Below are 20,943 nucleotides of genomic sequence, written 5' to 3'. Positions count from 1 at the left end.
ATTTTTGGACTCTGATTTTAAAAAACCAATTTTTGCTTTCTGGTTAGATTTGTTAGGCTTTAAGGAGGAAAAGCTGGCAGGCAGTTTCAAATAAAGATTGTCTATGAAGAAGAAAAGTGTAGCCATTCTTTTTTGTTGATCTTAATCAACAAAAGTATAGTGTAGTCAAATTTTTAATGGGTGATAGATGTATACTAACTGTGCCATAAATACTGGTAGGATAGAACTGAATTACATTGCTCACTGAACTGAAATTCTACTCTGTCTTTATCTTCTATACTTTTATTAGCCTTTCTCTATCTCTTCCTCCTCCCAAAATTTAAATTAGTATAAACTTTCAAGTATGAAGTGGAAAAAATTCCTCCTAAATACCCTATCCTATTTATCTTATCTTTTCCCTTTTCTCCCTTCCTTTCCTCTCTCTTCCTGTCCCCCCACCCCCACTTTAATTTGTTGCTCACATCAATTGTGTATAATAAGTGCTTATGGGAAAAACCCTAAACATTCCCAGAAGAAGAAACTTTATTAAATTTTTTACAGTCCTCTCCTCACCTTTCCATCTCCACCAACCTTTCCCCACCAACCTCACCTCCCTTACCCTTACAAAAATAAAGAAATAAAAAAGAATTAAAGAAAAATGATAGTGAAAGGCACACACATAGGAGGCAGCACAACTTGAACTTAATAAAAGTTCACTGAGCGCACAGCATTTTTATTCATCACCATGCTTTGTTGGGTTGCTTATTTGTTTACTAGAGAGCAAAACATTTTGGGACAATTCAGTAAAATGATGAATAAAATGCTGTGTACCGAGGGAGCATTTAGTAAGGGTAAGTTTTGCTCCCTCCCATTTGCAGCCTTCTTGCATTTCCTTATTTTTTATTTCCTTATTGTTCATTTGTTTCTTAATAAAATTGGCAAGTTCCACCCAATGTCTATAAAAGATGTAATGGGATTTCTAGTGGTCCTACATCCCTGTACCTGAGGGTGTCTGGGTCCTCAGACCACTTGGCGGAGGAAATTTGAGATCCGTGTTTAATCTTGACTTTGCCAAGAGGCATGTCAATACTCATGTTCTACATTTCTTTGGAGAAACACATATGTGTCTTAATTGAAACAGGGGGTAATCTATTCACTGATAGCTCAGGGGATGGTGTGGAAGCAGGGTCTGTGGCAGATATGATTCCAGCAAGGAACGAGAGTCAGGCAGAAAAGTCTTGATCAGATGCAAAGGAGCTGTGGCAGCCATGGACGTCAGTTTCTTCTGGGTTAAGGTTTTTGCTTTGTGAATGTTCTCTGGTGTCCTAACATATAAGACATATTTTTTGTTTAGAGGAAAGTCTGACAGACGTCATGTTTATTTTCCCTACTGTTCAAATGAGATTGGAAACATGAGTCGTTGCCCATGAAATAAACACAGAAGTCTGCCTCTGTGTTTGTCATCTCTTGAAACAAAGATCAAGTGACTTCTCTGAGCCTCCGGAAGATCTTCCCTTCTAAAAAGAGTTCATTATTTACTTTTTATGGCATCTTGGACCTGCCTCTGTTGCTGATTCCCCCCAAACTATAGTATAAATTGCTTACCTGTCACCCCCATATTACTGTAAATCTCTATAGAATAGGATCTGTGTCTCATTTATTTCGTACTTCTCATATTAACATATAGCAATACCCAAAGAATTGCTTAGAGAATTTATTAATATGTAGATTATTAAAGTCAAACATGAGAAAAAAATTTACAAGTCATACAGATGTCTTTTATTTCCCAAATCTTTCATGTTATATTTACCAAATACACCAGTAATTGATTTTTTCAAGGTTTTCTATATAATAGTCAAAGAGTCAAGCTATCATCTTAACTCTTTTTAATAATAAGAGAAAAATATGAAGGACTTATATACTCAAAATTCTCATTTCTGTGTTTGTCTAGTATCCAAACTAAAATTGCAGAATCAAGGAGTTTTCTGGCAATGAATGAGATAGTGAATTTTTGTTTTGTAGATTAAATTTTAGAAAGCTATGCATTTAATGACATGAAATATATATAAAGCATCTGAGTGAAAGAAGAAATGAGAGAAGGAAGGGAAAGAGAAGGAAAGAAAGGGAGGGAAGGAGAAAGGGAAAAGAAGGGAGAAATAAGAGGAAGTGAGAGTAAGTGCATGGAATGTAGAGGAGTTATGAACACTAGGGAAAAATGAAGTCTTTGTCTAGAAGTGAAAGTGTTCCACAAAATCATTTGTTAATGGCTACATATAGAAACTATAGTATAAATGATATGAAATTAAATAGTTTATTATTAAATTAAATATAAAAACAGATAAGGCCTGATTTTATAACTCTCACCTCTAAGGATTAGAGGCTTGGAACTAAACTTACATTCAACCTGATCAAAACTTGGACTGATAAGCTGACAGTGAGTCCAAGTCGTATTCTATCTGATAACTTATACATTGTCATCCTGTTTATGGTGCCTTCTGTGAGTAATCAGACAAGACAATGATGGTCCTTACTACCTTCAGCTGATATGTTCCTTCAGTTACATTCATTTCTCAAGTGTCTGAGTCTTAAATGCTTCAGAATATGCAAATAAAGGCATAGATTTGGAGATAATAGTTAAAAAGAGAAATCTGGAGAGCTACTTGAAACTAGGAAAGAAGAAAGATGAAAGGAATGTTGGTTGTAATTAATTATATTGGGAATCAAGAAAGAAGTTGTGCAGGAATTATGAGAGGGAAAGGGGTTTAGTTTGGAAAAAGCCCCCAGGTAAAGCCTCAGATACGTGTGCATGGAAGAAAATCCAGGAGCAGAATAAACAGCTATGCAGAATCAAGAGTGTTTAGAATGTGTGTGGGAAATGATAACAAGCTAATTTTTTATTGAAGTGAAAAGTGGGTGAAGAGAGTACTGAAAAATGAAAAAGTTGTAGGAATATGGTTGGAGGCCAATGGTAGATAGTTTTTTTCTGTGGATGATGGGATGCCATGTTCCTACAAACTATTTAAAATAAAATTTTACATTTTTCAATAAAGCTTTACATTTTTATTATAGAAATTTAGAATGTAGAAAAAAATGAAGAAGAAAATGAATCCTTTACAATCTTACCACAAGTAGAAAAACATTAACACTTCACTGTATTTCCATCTAGTTTTTTAATACCTGTATGGTCCTTTGTACATCATACTGACCAAGGGAAACTAATAAAATGTCATCTATTTTTTCCAAAATTCTGAATCTTACAAGCCAGATAGAAGTATGAATTAGGGGATATGTTCCCTCTAAACTGTGGGATAAAACATGTTGCTTAACGGACTTTTTCCCCTCTTTTTTTTCATAGTGGACAACTGATCATCTATGTTAATTTTTATGCCTATTTGCCACACAAACTTTGCAACTTTTTAGTTGAAAGATGAACCGGAAGAAAAAAAGGAATAAGGACAGATAAGATCTGCACGTGGTTGGCTCCATCTTTCTTCACTTGTAAAAGCATCATGACTCAAATCACTCAGCACAAGTGGTAAAAATGTTGAAACCCATCATTCAAATTCCTTTGCCCTGACAGTGGCCTTTATGGGACTCCAGGCTACTCTGATTTTATGGAAAGAAGGAAAACATTTTGTAATATTCTTGGCAAGTATTCCGGCTGTGCAAACCCAGTGACATCAATTAAGGTTCTTAGTGATACTCCAGCAGGTAGCATGTTCCTTCCTTTGGATTGAAAGTTGAAACATACTGTTTGAGAAACACTTATTCTCAGATGAAGATTAGAGTAGGAGCAGAAGGGGAGCACATGTGAGGCATAACTTGGACCAAAAATAACCCCAGACAAGCCTCCTGCCTATTTGAAAACTGGCTTTGTCAAGGAGAGTAGAGGTAGCTCCATTGTTGACTTTGGCAATTGTATATCATAAGTAATTTTTTTCCAAAACTGATTCAGTAGGGGGAGGTACTTATTTTAGCTTGTCTGAGCATCTCTTTTGTCAGCCTTTCCTGTTGGGGAGGGCTTGGATGGGTATGAAAGTGGAGGGTCACAATTTTTCCCTCGCTTCCAAAATCACCATTGAGTAGAGATATCGTTTCAATGTTTTCTAGTTGATAGAGAAATAAATGTTCTGGTTTCTGTGAGGTGCAAAATATCTTTCTAATTATTTCAGGTGACCAGTTTCCAAAGTTTCCTAAGATACAAATAGGCCTCCAAATCTTTTTTTTTCCCCAGTACGACTTCAATATCCCTTTAAACAGTGGGAAAATTCACTCAAAAATAGCAACTTCATTTCCAGTGTTGTATCTTTTTTCTTTTTCATTTTCTGTTTTGTAGTGCAAGTTTGGGAAAGACTGTTTCCATGGTTACTAGCCAATGTCTCCTTTTAAAAAAAGTTATACATAATGAAATTATGTATAACATATGCTACATATATATGCATGTATAGTATGTGTGTGTGTAATTTTCAAATTTCGATCTACTTGGAGTGCAAATTGAAACACAGTTTATTTATCTGTTCACCTATGGAAGGTATTTTAATTGCTCACAAGTTTTTGACAAAAAGGAATAAAGTTGCTCTAAACATTCATGTGCATCTTTTTGTGTAGAGATGTTTTCAATTCCTTTGGGTAAGTATCATAGAGTATGGTTGCTAGGTCTTTTGGTAAGAGTATGCTTTAGGAAATTATCTTCCAAAGCGATTGTGACTTTTTTTGCATTTCCATCCAGAAGTGAATGAGAGCTCAGGTTCCACATTCTCGCCAGTATTCTGTAGTGTTCTGGACTTTGGCTATCCTAATAGATGTGCAGTGGTACCTAATTCTTATTTTTAACTTGAATTTACCTGATGAGATGTGACAAGAGAGCATCTTTTATAGGTACTTACTTGCCATCTATGTATCTTCTTTGGTGAGGTGTTTGTTAAGATCTTGGCTTATTTTTTTTAATTGGGATATTTGTTTTCTTATTGTTGAGTTTTAAGAGCTCTTTGTATATTCTGGGTAACAATCCTTTATCAGATGTGTTTTTTGCAAATAATTTCCTGAAGCTTGTGATATGTCTTACTCTCTTGCCATTGTCTCTCATGGGGCAGGTAACAGGTTTTGACTTAATGAAATCTAGCTTATCATTTCTGTCTTTTGTGAAGTGTGAAGAAAACAATGCTGAATGGCTTATAGTCATCCAAATCAGCTGTAAAGGGAGGCTAGAGGACTGTAGATCTAAGTAAAAAGAATTGATAGAGTAAAAAGAGTTACAGATAGAAAAAGACAGATGGGATACAAAAGTTGTGGTGTGGCGTGGAGTTTTATCAATTGGATAGGACTGAAACAGTTACTTTACAGTTAGAACTGAGTTTCTTTCCTGGCTGGGCATATATTTGCCTGGTATGGAAATACATGAAGACCAGAGCTTGCTGTAGCTAAAGAGTCAACTACCATCCCTGTTTTGATGAGACTCACCAGGAGGCAGAGGAGTGGGAAACTTTAAACTAGAAATAAGGGAAGGATATCCTTATTGTGCTGTTAACATGGGAAAACTGCAGGTGGGTTATCTAGAAACAAGGCATCCTATGCTACTGTCTGGAGGTGTATATTAGTTTTTTTTTTTTTTTAACTGGTCCTGATTTTGACCTACATTACTGGTTAAAGGTCCATGTTAGGTGTTTTTTTTTTTTGTTTTGTTTTGTTTTTTTCTGATTGGTACTGGTCTGATCAAAACAAGGACAAACATTGGAGATTCTTAGTTACTAATCAAGCTCTGACCATTTTGGGCTCACTATCACAGAAATTATTGCTTAGCTTCCTTAATAGTCACTAGAATGAACTGGAAGGGATCAATTCTCAGTGAAATAAGACAGAAAAAAAAAAGAAAAATACTGGATGGTCTCACTCATAGCAGGAATTTAGAAAATCTAAATAAGGGATCAGGAAAAAGTCTAATTATAATAAAGTAAAGATTAAAATCAACAGGCAACTATAAACCAGAGACACACTACAGGGGGCGAGAAGAGAGTAGGCTCAAAACAAGGGGGGGTGGGAATTTTACAGGGACTATAACTAAGATGAAAATGCATACATTGTACAAAAATGAAAAACGATGTAAAAATATATAAAATAAAAAAAAATGTCACTTTCTCAAAAAAAAAAAAAATCTAGCTTCCTACAAGTCTGGCTTGTAACTGGCTGGCTGGCTGGCTTCCTGGTTATTTTTGAAAATAAGGGGATTGGTGACCTGAGTAGGATGAACTCTTATCTATGGTTTAGTCATTGTCCTTATATATTTATTCTCTCACTGGAAAAATTGCCTGTGTCCTTTTTAAATCTCTGTAGTAGATGAAAGTTTGGGATATTAGCCCTTGGCTGAATGACCTCTTCTTTTGCTATTCACATTATTCTTTGCTTAAATTCCGGAGTTTAGGTTTCTGGAGTTGGGTTTCTTCACATTTTTCTCACAAACTCATCACCAGTAATGCTTATTTCCCTCACAAATCTGTGGTAATGGTCCTAAGCTCAGGCCCGCACTGAGACCGCTCTTCTTTTTTTGGGTCATGATTTGTTACTATGGACCCATCTTTTGTGCTGTGTTGTAGTAATATTTAAAATTAAGGTTGGATGTATACCAAGACAGAAGTAATTCACACAGTCCCAGCAGAAATGGGTTGTATGCAGTTTGCTTTCCATTAAAACTGTATTGTCAGAAGAATGGAATCGGGGCCTGAACTTTTGTTATTTTTACATATTAATTAGGTAAGTCATGCCTCTCAGTTTTCTAAAAGTGTATAATATGGTCAAACAAAAATATATTCAGAACTGTCCATTAGGAAAGGAGAAAGCCATTACACATTGATCCTGTACTATGTACCCAGCATGTAACATATGAGGACTAATTTTTATACCCACTGTGCAAGGTTAAGATCAGTAACTCCATTTCACAAATGAAAAAAATGGACGCTCAGAAAACTTATAACATTTGTTCAGTTCCACAAACTCAGTGAAGTTGCACAGGTGGTGCAAATATTGTCCAAGCATAGGGAGAAAGAGTCACCAGATGGATTCCCTACGTCTCAACTATTTATGACACCGCATTCCATACCTCCTTCCCTCCAGGATGCTGGTCATCTGCTGTAGGTTCTATCAGGGTTGCATATAGTCTGGACAATGCTTCCTTGACTTCAGACCAAGAATTCAGGTCACTTTAGGAGGCCAAAACAGATGATTACCTTTTACTTTCCCCACTTGCCATGTTTCTATTCACCCCTTGGTTTTATTTAGGAGTGGACCAGAGTTAATTTCAAACTATACAACCCATTTTTCAGGAAAACATTCTTTTTGTTGTTGGTTTTATTTCATTCACTTTTTTGAAGTAACATTGATTTACAACACTGTATTTTTTAAGAGTATAGGTTAGGGAGGGAGGGGAAGGGAGAGGAAAGACTAGAGTCAAAATAAGTGGGGGTGCATTTGTATGGGGAATATAACCACAATGAAAATGCATACATTGTGCAAAGATGAAAAATGATGTTAGAATTATATAAAATAAAATCTTAAAAAAAAGAGTATAGGTTCATGCTTCCTTAAATGTACGTTACCAGCCAACAAATTGCCAATGACCCTCCACTATAGTCCATCAGTCTCTCTTTACCCTTGCTCACACCCCTCACTTCCCAGTGTTTGTTTTGGTTTTGTTTGTTCATTTGCTTTGTTCTTCATTATGCTTACAAAATTCTAATTTAAATTACCAAACCAGTGCCATTCTCTGTACTAGTGCTCCTATATATTATTCTTATTGACATAATAGAAATGAAGAAATAAATATCTAGCTTCAGATAATACAGATTGCATTGGAAAACTCAAGGACTTGAAGGAAGGTAGCTGAATTACAATTCTATACTTCTCTATTGAAATTTATTTTTTTTCAGTAAATCATTTTTTTTTTAAGATTTATTTATTTATTTATACAAGCACTGGGTACAGTCAGAAGCGCGAGAGGGTGAGAGAATTCACCAGAGCCAGAGCGGAGAGCAGAGCAGGCAGAAGGACCAAAGCACACTGCTGAGGGGAGCAGCGGGCGGCAGGAGAGGTTTGCGTGCCATGTGGGACCCTCCTCCGGTGGCCGGGGAGCAGCCGGGGATCGAACCAGCACCACAGAGGCTGCGGACAGCTTCGCAAGCCAGCGCTCAACCGCTGTGCCACCGGGGAGGCCCATTCAGTAAATCATTCTTAAAAGCCAAAAACTTTCTTTCAAATTTTTCTTTACACAAGATGTTAGGAAATCAGCACAACAGAATAAAATTACAGTATTGTAATTATATAATTTCCTTATAATTGCTTTTATTGTCATTTCATAAAGCTCTAGAAAGATTTTGTTTTTACTCCAAAAAGATGAAAACAATACCCTTGCTGAAACATTTAATGGTTGTAGAACTATTTTATTTGTAGCTAAGCCAGAGAAATAATTATACAATATTTCAAGTTGACATTAGAAATCAAAATATTCTCTTGACCTTTGAAGGTGTCTATAAGTAAAAATTGACAATAAGTTTTTAAAATTTGAAAAATCTTATGTTTTATAGAATCATTTATTTTTATAATCAGTTACCTATGACCTGAAGCATTATTTTATGATACATACCACTATGTAAAAGTACATTGGGCACATATCAAGTCAGCAATACATACTTATTAAGCCAAAGTAAATTGGCAAAACACCATTCATTAAATCGCTAACAACCAAGCTCACGTATTTTGGTGACACGATTATGTAGGACGTCGTATTCAAGTTGGTTAGATCCTTGAAAGAAATAGTACTGTCCTAAAAATGAAAACAAATTGAACAGTTTAATTCTACACTTGTGTTTCTTTTTAAAAAATGACAGAGATCTGTATTTTTATAGATTATCTAGACTAAACAAGGTCTGATTTGAGAATGTAAGTATTTAGTCCTTTTGGCTGGGTGTCTTCCCCCTGACTACTACTAGTTATTTCACCATTAAATATCATCCTTACTTTACTTGAGAAGGTTGTTTGGTCTTAAGTGATTTAAGCTGACTATTAAGATGCAAATGTTTTGGAATGGCACACTCAAGTAGAGAACTCAGAGTAGGGAGAGGAGATTGGGCCCAGGTAGGGATACAAACTTCACTGGGGGAGATAAAAAGACAAAAGGGCTGGAAATAAGATATCTGGACCTACTCAATAATTATACATAGGCTGAGCTTGCTTAAAGACAAACACAAACTCCTACACACTCAAGCTTCTCTCTCTGCTCCCACCACTCTCATATCCCCACCAGCTCTATTCCGTGGGAGCCCATAAAATATGAAGGGGGCTGAAAGGAAGGCAAAGAATGTGAGATATAAAATGGTAGAACAGATTCCAGTTTGCCTGAATCCTGGCTGCCATAAACTCACTCACATGCACATATTGATATAATTGGAGATTCCAACATACAGACCCATGGAAATGGCCTTTGGGTCTACCAGACCACCAGCATAGATGCCACATGGCTCATTCTTCTCACCTTTCTGAGGCACACATGCTGTGTTTTCCCTTCTGTGGCCATATGGAGAAATGAAGAGTCCTTTTCTTTCATAATTTAGAACCCTAATCTTTGGTCTTGGCTATGTTATAATTAGTTCAGTGTTTGAAGAAGGGAGTTGCAGTATATTCACAGTTTCCTAATCTACTTACTGTTATAGTAGTAGACTGCATCAATTTTAGGCCCAATGCCTAGGAAGTTCCTGGTAATCAATTTGGGATAACTAGGGTCCATGATTTGTCTTGTCTCATCATACCTGAGCAAAGAAACAACCAGCAGGAATTCAGTCAGAAAATGATTTTCATAACATAAAGGTTGACATTTCTTGACATGAACCATAACCTTATACCTTCCTTAAAGGCTCTTCTTGAAAGTATTCAAATGCACTGATAGACAAACCAAGAACCTAGATTTACTCCATGTTGCTATAGGACTCAAACACTAGACTTCCTGACTTCTATTCAAGCACTTTCCCCACTTCTCAAGATGCTTCCACCACTGCCCAGACCTGCTTTATAGAACCTAACTTGCTGTTAGTGAAGATTTTGCAGGATCTGCTCTTGCTTAGGGAATGGTTTCCTCATTTTTTTCTCATTAGGCCCAATGGTTATGGAAAGAAACTTTAAAAAAATCGTTATCTTCTTCAATCTGACTGTAAATTCTAGGTCTCCTACATCTATAACACTACCTTCTAATGTGTTTCTACTGTAATTAATATGTAACATTTTATTTAAAGTGTTCCTTAAAAAAAACACTTTATGTGTTATCTCATATAAAAAACAAAAAGTATACAGAAAAGAACTAAGTTGGTGATAAATATTCCAGTCCTATATTCTCTGGATCAAATGATCCAGGAAGGTCATGGAGCTTTAAAAATTTGCATGAAACACTATCTTCTGGAAAATCCCATTCCCTTCCATTTTTATAAGTCTTCAGGGTGAAATAAAATTACCAACCATTAAAACTCACCTCCAATATTGGTTATCTACAAAGAAGTACGTCTTATTGAAAAGTGGGTTAAAAACAGCAGCATCAATTTTTTGTACAAAGTCAGGGAAGCCCAAAGAATGTATGCTCTTAGGATAGTTTGACTGTGGTATTAAATTTCTGATCAACCAGTACTTATCATCTGTGAGGACAAAGAAAAAAGGGTACATTGAAATCCCACAGAAAGAAGGCCTTTCCTGGTGGTGCAGGCAGTTGAGCACAGTGCTGTGAAGCTGTCCGCAGCCTCTGCAGCGCTGGTTCGATCTTGGCCAGCCAGCGAGGGTCCCACAAGGCGCAGCAGACCTCTCCTGTCTCACCCTCTGCTCCCCTCAGCAGTGTATTTCATCAGTCTGCCTGTTCTGCTCCCCACTCTGTTTCTAGTGAATCCACTCACCCTCCCATGCATCCAGCCTATACCCCAGTTCTTGTATAAGTAAATAAATAAATCTTTAAAAAAAAAAAACAACTCACAGAAAGAGTCGTAGAGAGATACTGACTTCAGACAACTCCATTCTTTCCCATGTTTCCAAAATGTAACTGTTTCTTATTTTTAAACAAGGTCCATCCTCTATGGTTCTGTATGTTTTTTTTTTTTTTTAAAGTATTACCATCTTATATTTACAGACTTTCCCCTAAAGTTTATATGTTACCTAGGATTTTATACTATACTTCAGAGCTACCATTAATAAAATAGGGAGTGGTTAGTGGCCCATATTTAGAAAAGAAATAATATTTCCTTACTTTGTTCTCTTTCTTGAGGTAAACTTAATAGCAAAACTAATAATTGGAATTACCTTTAAAAAGAAAAACTTCATTTTTGTTTCCAATTTCATAAGCAGCTTGAATGCCTGATGGTAAAGTTGGCCATAAAGAAGAAATTAACCTAGCATTGCTCTTTGGACTCTCAGGAAGCTTCCACCAGAAGAACCTGACATGAAAAACATAAAAAAAAAAAATTTTTAAATCATCGAATACTCAGGAACCATGAAACATGCATGGAAAGAACCTGTGAAATGACTAATGTTTCTTTACATCATCTTCACTTCCTGTTCCCTGGATGTCTGTGTAGAACTATCCCGAAAGGAAAGGATTCTGTTTGAGTCCCTGATACTAACAATGATTTTAATAGGCAAATGGCATGTGGAAATCATCAGAACTTGGGCTTAAGAGATTTAGGTTCTAGTTAAGTCCCACAGTCCATTTGCCAATTTTGTAATCTTAAAGAAGTCACTTACCCTCAACTATCTCAGTTTTATAATCTCAAAAATAGAGAATATTTGCCTACCTACTATATAGTAATGTTCTCAAATATTTGCTTCAATCTGTATTCAAAAACAGAAACTGGGCCTCCCTGGTGGCCTAGGGGTTAAATCTTAGCACTTTCACCACTACAGCCTGAGTTTGATCAGCAGACCTCTTCTGTCTCACCTGCTGCTCCCCTTAGCAGTGTATTTTAGTAGATCCACCTACTCTGCTCCTGACTCTGTTTCTGGTGAATCCTCTCAACCCCCTCACCTCTTGCCTATAGGTCATCCTAGAATTCTCTTCTCTATAATTAATTGCCAAGTCTTTTGAACAGGTCCTGTTATAGCTTTAATCCAAAACTTCACTATTTTTTATGTATGATTAAAATTGTCTGGCTTCTCTGTTTCCTGTCTTATCTTTCTCCAACCCAGATTGCTACCAAAAATCCATTTTGAACATGCCAATTTTCTAATTAAAACACAAATATAATTACAATAATCTCCTGCTTCAAAATCTACAAGATTTATCCACTGCCTTCAGAATCAAGCCCAAGTCATTACACAAGTTATATTTTACTTCATTTTCCATTGTTTTCCACTATGCTCTAATAAAAAAAAAATCTGTCAGTCTTTACTGTTGATTAGATATAAAAATTATCCTACCTGTCTTTAAAGTAAAAGATTTTATCATCCACTGTAGTGATAGCATCAAAACTCAAATTGGGGTCACAGGTAACTGATTCTGTGTTGTCGAGTCCTGGTGAGGGATGGTATTTCTCTGGGCCTCCTGAAAATATATTTTAAGAAGCATTAGGAAAAAAAGGGAAAACTATTCTTCTTTAAACATTCAATTTTCTTGATGAAAAATAGGTTAAAAATTTCAAGTTTTCAAACATTCACAGAAAACATGCAATAAAGCTCTTTCCCCAGTGTGGTTGTAACATCATGGAGGAGAAAAATCTGATCACTGATTTTTCCTGTTAGGTTAGCCCCAGTTAGGTTATTTCTCTGTGTGCCTTCTTCAACAGACAGTGGTATGTTGGTTAGAAAGAAGACTCAGGTTCTGCCTTTGGTTCTGTCATTAGCATATTAGATATCATCTATTTATCTGTAAAATGAAAATTATATATATCCTACCTATCTCACAGTGTAAATGTTGAAATTTTATCCAAATGCAGAGATTCTGAGACCTTTCATGAGTATCTTCATAAGCAAAATGATCAAGAAATTTAACTCACCATAGAGAGACTGGATGCCACGTATGTCATCAGTAGACAGATGAAATGAGTTGGTGTTAACATAACTATAGGTGGGGAACATTATGGCCTTTGGATCTTTGGAATGATCAAGACCCAAGGAATGACCAAGCTCATGAACAGCAACTAGGAACAAGTTTGTACCTGTGAGGAAACCAACCATAAGGAGAAAGAACACTGAAATATATTGGCATCTAGAGGACAAATGACATAACACCTGGCACAATGGCAAGGGAAATCCTTGGGAACCCTTTATGACTCACCCCTCCCTCTTGCACAAGGTCTTTTAGCATTGTTACTGTTGGCACTATGTGCCGGATATTTCTTCGTTGTCAGGGTTTTCCTGTGCATTATAGATATTTAGAAATCTCTGGTTTTACCGTTAAGTTCAAAGATGAAGTTCCCCCCAGTTTTGACAATCATTGTCAAATATGCCTTTGGAGGCAAAATTGCCACTGGCTAAGGACCATTGCTGGGGCAGGCAACTGAAATATATTGTCATTTTTAGCATAACTCGTAACTGTATTCTGTAGTTGCTTCTAAGTCATATCCAATTTCCATGACTTCTTTGTGCTTTTTCCCTTGATCAGGCTTAAATAGCTATAGAAAAGTATTTAATGACTATCCTTAATAAGTTCCAAGTACTATGACTCACAGAAATATACCATTTTATGTCTATTCCTTACACAACTGCAAGGAAGCCACATGATCTCTAATCTTCTCTACTCTCATTTCTTCACAAAATATCTTTATTAATTTTCTTGAGAAGGTTGTCTGGGTTCTGTTTTCCACTAGATTGTGTGCTCTTCTGGGCCAGAACTATGCCTTTTTCATCTCTGTATTCAAACACTCAACACCATAAAAGAAACTCAGTAGATATGGTACTGGAACAAAAACAGACAGACCAGTGGAATCAAATAGAGAAACCAGAAACAAAGTCACACATATGTAGACAACTAATCTTTGACAAAGGAGCAAAGAATATGCAATGGAACAAGTTTGTTTAATAAATGGTGCTGGGAAAACTGGACCACCACATGCAAAAGAATGAAGGTAGAACTACTACTTCACACCACACACAAAAACCAACTCAAAATGGATAAAAGAATTGAACATAAGGCCTGAAAACATAAAATTATGTAGAACACAATATAGGTAAAACACTACATGTCATACATCGCAGTAACATCTTTAAAGACTCATCCCCCAAAGCAAAGAAAGTTAAAGAAAAGATAAACAGCTGGAATTACATCAAACTAAAAAGCTTCTTTATAGCAAAAGAAACATTAACCCAAATAAAGAGACACCCTACTGATTGGGGGAAATTTTTGCACTCCATACAACTGATAAGGGACTGATCACAAAGATCTACAAATAGCTGATGAGACTCAATAAAAAGAAAGTAAACACTCCAGTCAAAAATGGGCAGAAGAGCTAAAAAGACACTTCTCCAAAGAGGAAATGCAAATGGCCAATTGGTATATGAAAAAATGTTTAACATCACTTATGTCAGGTAAATGCAAATCAAAACCACAACAAGATACCACCTTACACCAGTGAGAATGGCACATATTTAAAAAAAAAAAAAAAAAAAACGCAACAACAAATGTTGGCGAGGATGTGGAGAAAAAGGAACTCTCCTACATTGCTGGTGGATGTGCAAACTGGTCCAACCACTATGGAAAGCTGTCTGGAGGTTCCTCAAACTACTAAAAATGGAGCTACCATATGACCCAAAAATCCCACTCTTAGGAATCTACCCAAAGAACACAAAAACCTTAATTCAAAAGGATACCTGCACCCCTATGTTTATTGCAGCACTATTTACAATAGGTAAGATAGGGAAACAACCCAAATGTCCAAAAATAGATGGCTGCATCAAGAAGATGTGGTCTGTATATGCTCAGTGAAATAAGTCAGAAGGGAAAAGTAAAGTATTAGATGGTTTCACTTACAAGAGGAATATAGGGGAACCAAATAAGAGATTAGGGGAAAAAAAATAAATCAGAGACATTCTGCAAGAGAGGCAGAGGGGGAGGGATCAAGACAGGGGAGGGAAAGAACAAGGGATGGTTCGCTTGTGAAATGGTGGAGGGAATTTGACGGGGCCTACACCTGAGATGAGAAAGCAAACATTGTACATAAATGAACAGTTATGTAAAATATATAGTAATTAGTAAAAATTTTTAAAAATTGCTATTCAATGCATGCAGTATCACCCAGAAGGAAGAGGGTGCTGAGTGGAACTTGTTCTTGATGACTTTCTCTTCATTTGCTTTCCATGAGTCAGTCATATAGTCTAGAATTTCCAATGTATAGATTTAGAAGACTTCTGCTATGATGGTTTAAACTCTTCAGAGGCTAGAGAGCTGTCCCAATAACAGGGAAGAGTAGTTATCCCCACCTCTCAGTGGTCTTAAGAGATAGTGGGTTACCAACCCTCTGTAAATGCACACGCAATTGGGTATTCTGAAACTTTTATCCCAGTCCTACATGGAACTACTGGGAGAAATAGCAGGATGAGGCAAGGGACACAAGGAGACATAGTGTCTCCACTATGGAGACATAGTGGAGAACAGAAAAGGCGGATGTATTGAAACAGACTACTAAGAGAAGCAGCAAGAAGGGTGAAGTCTGTGCCTGAAGGACTTGGGGTTTTTTTTAATAACCTGTTTTGTAGGTTTTGCGTGACTAGGGAGGGAGTGTGGACTGGTTAGTGCTGGGATGTCTGGTCTTGGGCATTGACCTTTGACGCAGAATATGTCCTGGCCCTGCTTCCACATTCATGATGGAAGTGTTCATGCTGATGGCCTGGTTTCCATGGCAACCTTATCAATTACTTTTTATCTCCTCAAGCCTCCTAAACCTTCCTACTGGGCAAGGGGTCCAGGCTTAGTTTTAACCTTATTAAATGATACCCTGACAACCACATAACCATACAACCTTGTATTTTTCTACAGAGATCTCTAACTTCTCTTTATCATTCTGTGTCAACATGAATTTAACCAATTGTCAGTATGTGATGGATCAAGCTGATGGTCATCCTGCCCTAAGGTTAGCAGCACACACAGAAAGGGTATCTGTGTTGGCTTGAGTTTATACACTACACCATAAAATGATATGTAAATAACAGCTTTTACTTTTCCATGCTATGGTTCTTGAGTTCATACTAATGAACTAGTCATCCTGAGATCTTAGAAGTGATCTCTAAGATAATCTAATCCAATGTCCTTGATTTGTAAAGGGTAAAATTAAGACACAGTGATAACTTTTATTAGGTGACAAAATTATAATCATAACAAGTTTTCCCATCTTATAACCCTTACGTGGAATGTAATCTTTCAATATTGGAACATCAGTTAGAATTTGCAAGGGTATTTTCCTGTGGTTTTATGTGTGTACCTGTTGGTTTTTGTTTATGTTTTTGCCTACCTTTGTAGGTTTTAGTCCAGATTTCAGCCTCATCAAAGTGTGTATCTCCTCCAATGTCAGGCCCAGGTCCAAAGGCATGGGCCAAGATTCCACCTTTGCCATCAAAAGGATTAAAATCTCCATGAGCTTTACAAGAAGGAAAGAAAATTAATCCTTCTATACAGGTCATGTCAGCGACACAAAAGAAGTAAGTCCAAGTTCTCTACCTCCAAATGCAAAGCGTATCATAATGTCAGCCTCCCCTATGTTAATCCTTCTGAATCTCAGGGGCGTCACATTACTCCATACTTGGAAAGCTTTCTGGATGACAGAGTCGACATCCTCACGTCTCATATCAGGAGTATAATTATTGATTCTTTATCAGGAAAATGAAAGAGAGAAAAATATATGCAAACTTATGTAATTGTTTATTATAATATATCACTTCTGTTCACATTATTGGTGAATGAATAATTTCATACATCAATAGTCCAGATAAGAAAGATTTGTTTATTCAACCACAAAAACATTTCTTCTTGGACAACTTCCTCCTTAAACAGAATCTGACTCAGTTTCTCCTCATTTATGATTGATAGGTCATCATTTTGAAGGATTTACATGCATAGAAACGTATGCCTTTTGCCCCTGCCCTCAGACTTCTCTTCATTTATCCATCTTGACTATAAAACTTTCTCTTGACGATAAAACTTTTTTTTATTCTTCCTAAATTCAGCTTCATTCTCCTGTTATTTACAGCCCTCCTTTCCTACCCTAGACTGACAACAAAACACTCCTTGAGATAAGGAACACTTCTAGAGATAAGCAATTTTAACATCAAGATAACCTTAGGTGAGAGAAACTTCTTATTTACTTCCAGATGCAGGTCTCTGTTATCTAAATGGTTCCAATTTCTAGAAATCAGACCTCTGGTAGAGTAGAAAAACACTGGGACTGCAGTGTTACCTGTAGGTGATAACACGTTTCTTCCACACTGGCCTCTGTGGAAATGTCCTGAAATCATGAACATCAGGCACTCCGCATCGAGGTGTGCGCATCATGTTCAGAGTAGAGTCATCGAGCTTCCCAGTCACTTTTAGCCCCAAGAACTGCTGCATTTCCTGGAGTTTATTCTCCATGATGTTCCCATGGACTTTTATTTTTGTTGCTTTGACATCGTCAATCTTGAGGTCATAAAAGCTTGCCAAGTACCTCTAGAAAAATAATGACACATTATCACACAGGGGAAGATTTCTGTTGACACCCTATATATTTGACTCCACTGTATGCAGATGCTTTTGAACTAAGTATGAAACAATTAATTATAATGAGAAAAGTGTCTTAATTTTCTTTTTTTAATTTTTTAATTTTTTATGAATTATTTTATTTTATATAATTCTTACATCATTTTTCATTTTTGCATAATGTATGCATTTTCATTTTGGTTATATTCCCCATACAATTCCCACCCCCTTTTTCTGACCCTAATCCCTCTTTTCCTCACCCCGCCCCCCACTGTAGTGTGTCTCTGATCTGTAGTTGTTTGTTGATTTTGATTTTTACTTTATTGCAATTAGTCTTTTTCCTGGTCCCTTATTTAGGTTTTCTAAATTCCTGCTATGAGTGAGACCATCCAGTATTTTTCTTTTACTCTGGCTTATTTCGCTGAGCATGATCCTTTCCAGCTCCATCCATTTTGCTGCAAATTGCATGAGTTTATCTTTTTTGATTGCTGAGTAATATTCCATTGTGTATATATACCACATCTTCTTGATCCAGTCTTAATTTTCAGTGCTGTCAAAGGCCTGTCATAAACTATTCAGAAGATTGATTCCTACAAGTCCACTGAAAACGCTTTATATCTCTACCTTTTCAGAATTGTCTTCACTTTTTAAAACCTATTTTAGCATCTAGCACATTATGTCATTCAGTAAGCCACAAAACTATTATTGTTAGAATACATAAGTTATTAAAGTTGGGGTGGAATTTTGTTGTTTGAAAATCCAAAAATACAACACAATGGACAACTGACAAAATCAGAGCTAAAAGTCTTAGAAAAACAGGGAGACCATCCAAACTCATAATTAAGGAAATAAATGAATTGGAAAAAAATTCTATTAAAAAATTACTTGTGAGGGCCTCCCTGGTGGTGCAAGTGGTTAAGACGCAACTTTTGAAGCTTCCACAGCCTCTGTAGCACGAGTTTGATCCCCCAGCCAACCAGGGAGCAACCCACATGGCGCAGCAGACCTCTCCTGACTCTCTGCTGTTCCCCTCAGCAGTGAATTTAAGTCATTCTGCCTGTTCTGTTCCCCACTCTGTCTCTGTGAATCCTCTCACACGCACCCCACCCCTCTGGCCTGTACCCCAGCTCTGTATGCAAAAATAAATAAATCTTTAAAAAAAGTTACTTGTGAATAAATAACTGAGATAAGTGCAGTTAAGTAGTATTATTTAATTACCATGGCATTCTTAAGTGATTAAATTATTCAAGCCATTGTGTAAATCTCAGATTTGTCATTAAATGATAAATGTAAATATATCCCAGTAGTAGAACTCCAGGCATTTTAGTAGAAGGGACAGATTCACTCACCAATGTAATATACTCCTTCAAAACCAACACCTCTTTTTTTACATTGCTTTTTGGCAAGTAAAAGTTCAGTGCTAAAAGCAAATAACCTTCTAAACCAGTTTTAAAAACCAGTTTTCAGCTAGTATTTCTCAAAGTAAAACTGGTCAGTACAATAAATCTTAAAGACAAAAATCAGGCTCGATAAGAGCTAAAGTGCTAATACTTACTTTAGCTAATGCCATGGCATTTTCTTCTGGGCTTGCATTGCTGGGCAGGGAAACTGCTCCAGAGGTAGTGACCTGCAGGACCAGTATCAATAGAAGTAACTTCATTCTAAACTTGTCTTGAGTGGTTTAACCTAATTAATTCTGTTCTTGTCAGTACAAGTTCCTTGAATGTCCTTCTTTATATAGCCCTTAGGACAGGCTCTGAGTAGGTAAAATCCTTAGAGTGACTCATAGCTGATATCATCACTCAATTTACATCAGAAGCATGCAAACACAGCACGACCTTACTGTAGAACCAGCAATAGGTCAGCTATTGATTGCATTTAACTCACAATTTACTGAGGCACCTCAGAATATTACTTCTTAGAAATGATAAATAAGCTCCTACTTCTGCCCACGCTGAAAAATGAACTCTTATGAAAAATACTGAGTGCTTTAAATATAAAGAGAACTTAGAAATGCATTTTAAGAAAGTTTATTATTTTCAATTATTTTTCACTATAAAACTTTCCTTGTAGTCATTACCAGTAAAACAATCTTTAGAAACAAAACTAAATAGAGATGTTAGAAAAACTCCTTTTGTCAGAATGAATTAATCCTCCCCAAGCTGAGACTGGCTTCCTCGAGAACTGTGATATAGTGATTTCATGTTCAACAAGGAAGGGTTCACATCATCATTCTCTCGTGTTTCATCTGTGGTTCAAGCTTAGATCCTGTTTCTATAATTTGAGATTTTCAGTTATCTGAACAGAGGGCCCATCCCATCAGCGTAGCTGGGGTAGAGTGATTCCAGAGGCACAAGTTCCCTACACCCCAAATTATCTGGAGTGGGCAGCATGAAGATCAACCCTTCAACTCAACTTTAGGAGATAGAAAAAAGTTTGCCTCTGGAATCTTTCCCTATCAGTTCAGCTCTTTTCCTCCTTAAACTAACTATCTCTTTAATATAGAATATGCCTTTTAATCAATATAAAGTATTTGAAGACTGAAAACATTTAAAAGTCATGAAATAATACTCCAAAGTTGTAAGTGCACACAGTGGGGCTGCCTCGTGACTCTACAAGAAAAACCTGGTAGTGAGGAGGCAACAAAGTAGTGTGTTATAATTAAGATACAGCACAATGCACCTCCTAGACCTGGGAAATGAGGTCTGCTCCCCAGCATAGCCCTGAGACTGGGGATCCAGTAGAATGGTTTCCTTGTCAGGGAGGAAGAAGGAAAGAAGTCCTCTCCATTGTACCTGGCATCCATTTCCAAACTGCCTTTTTCAAACTCTGTGATTGGACCTCAGGGACCTTCTAGTATTTCATTGAAAAGGAGGATAACATTTGATTCCTTTCTTTTGTGATAATTAAATGAGGCACAGCAGTCTAAACACCATGTGCCATCACTGCTCACTGATATTCATTCCCTTTCCCTTGGCCAGAAAGGAGAACATCATACAGCTTAAGTTTGCAGCTAGGTAGAGATATTGGATTCATGAAGAAAGTCACATAGAAGTAGAAGATAATCATTTCAAATGCTGAGGAATGTGACAATTTGGCTAGAAAGCAGGAAATATGGGGTTTATGAGAAAATACGAGAAGGGCTGGTTTTCCAGGAGAAGTTTGTACCATCTGGGTTGTGTACCACTGTATTCCTGGTGCCCCAAAACTACCTTGAAGCAAGGAGTTGCTCGATAAATATGTGTGAATGAATCTCGTTGGACAGAAGGGCCTGAAGGACATGTGTA

General features: G+C 36.8%; 1 protein-coding gene and 1 long non-coding RNA gene across 2 annotated transcripts in view; one reads left to right on the top strand and one right to left on the bottom strand.

Annotated features, from left to right (window-relative positions):
- Positions 1 to 4,143, top strand: part of LOC129145479 (uncharacterized) — a 63,484-nt gene extending 59,341 nt beyond the window's left edge. Inside the window, exon 3 of the long non-coding RNA XR_008551099.1 lies at positions 3,335 to 4,143. This is a non-coding gene — a long non-coding RNA (uncharacterized LOC129145479). The remainder of the gene's footprint in view (positions 1 to 3,334) is intronic.
- Positions 4,144 to 8,566: 4,423 nt separating this feature from the next.
- On the bottom strand, positions 8,567 to 19,346 carry MMP12 (matrix metallopeptidase 12). The gene is made up of 10 exons (XM_037504354.2): positions 19,212 to 19,346; positions 17,379 to 17,626; positions 16,643 to 16,791; positions 16,437 to 16,562; positions 12,987 to 13,148; positions 12,412 to 12,535; positions 11,299 to 11,432; positions 10,487 to 10,646; positions 9,670 to 9,773; positions 8,567 to 8,791 (listed from the first exon to the last, which is right to left on the bottom strand). The coding sequence occupies exons 1-10, from the start codon at positions 19,314 to 19,316 to the stop codon at positions 8,703 to 8,705; spliced, it is 1,401 nt and encodes a 466-aa protein (XP_037360251.1). The 5' UTR covers positions 19,317 to 19,346; the 3' UTR covers positions 8,567 to 8,702.
- Positions 19,347 to 20,943: the final 1,597 nt, after the last annotated feature.

This window comes from Talpa occidentalis, unplaced genomic scaffold (genome assembly GCF_014898055.3).
Source record: "Talpa occidentalis isolate TD23 unplaced genomic scaffold, MPIMG_talOcc4v2.1 talOcc4.12, whole genome shotgun sequence".
NCBI classification, from domain to species: Eukaryota; Metazoa; Chordata; class Mammalia; order Eulipotyphla; family Talpidae; genus Talpa; species Talpa occidentalis.
This window is presented reverse-complemented; position numbering and strand designations above follow the sequence as displayed.

Coding starts and splice junctions, on each gene's coding strand:
- MMP12 (XM_037504354.2), bottom strand. CDS start 19,316: ATGAAGTTACTTCTATTGATACTGGTCCTGCAGGTCACTACCTCTGGA. Junction 13,149..16,436: donor CTGGACTAAAACCTACAAAG/GTAGGCAAAAAC, acceptor GTTTCCTCACAG/GTACAAACTTGTTCCTAGTT. Junction 8,792..9,669: donor TGCAGTCTACTACTATAACA/GTAAGTAGATTA, acceptor TTTCATTTTTAG/GACAGTACTATTTCTTTCAA.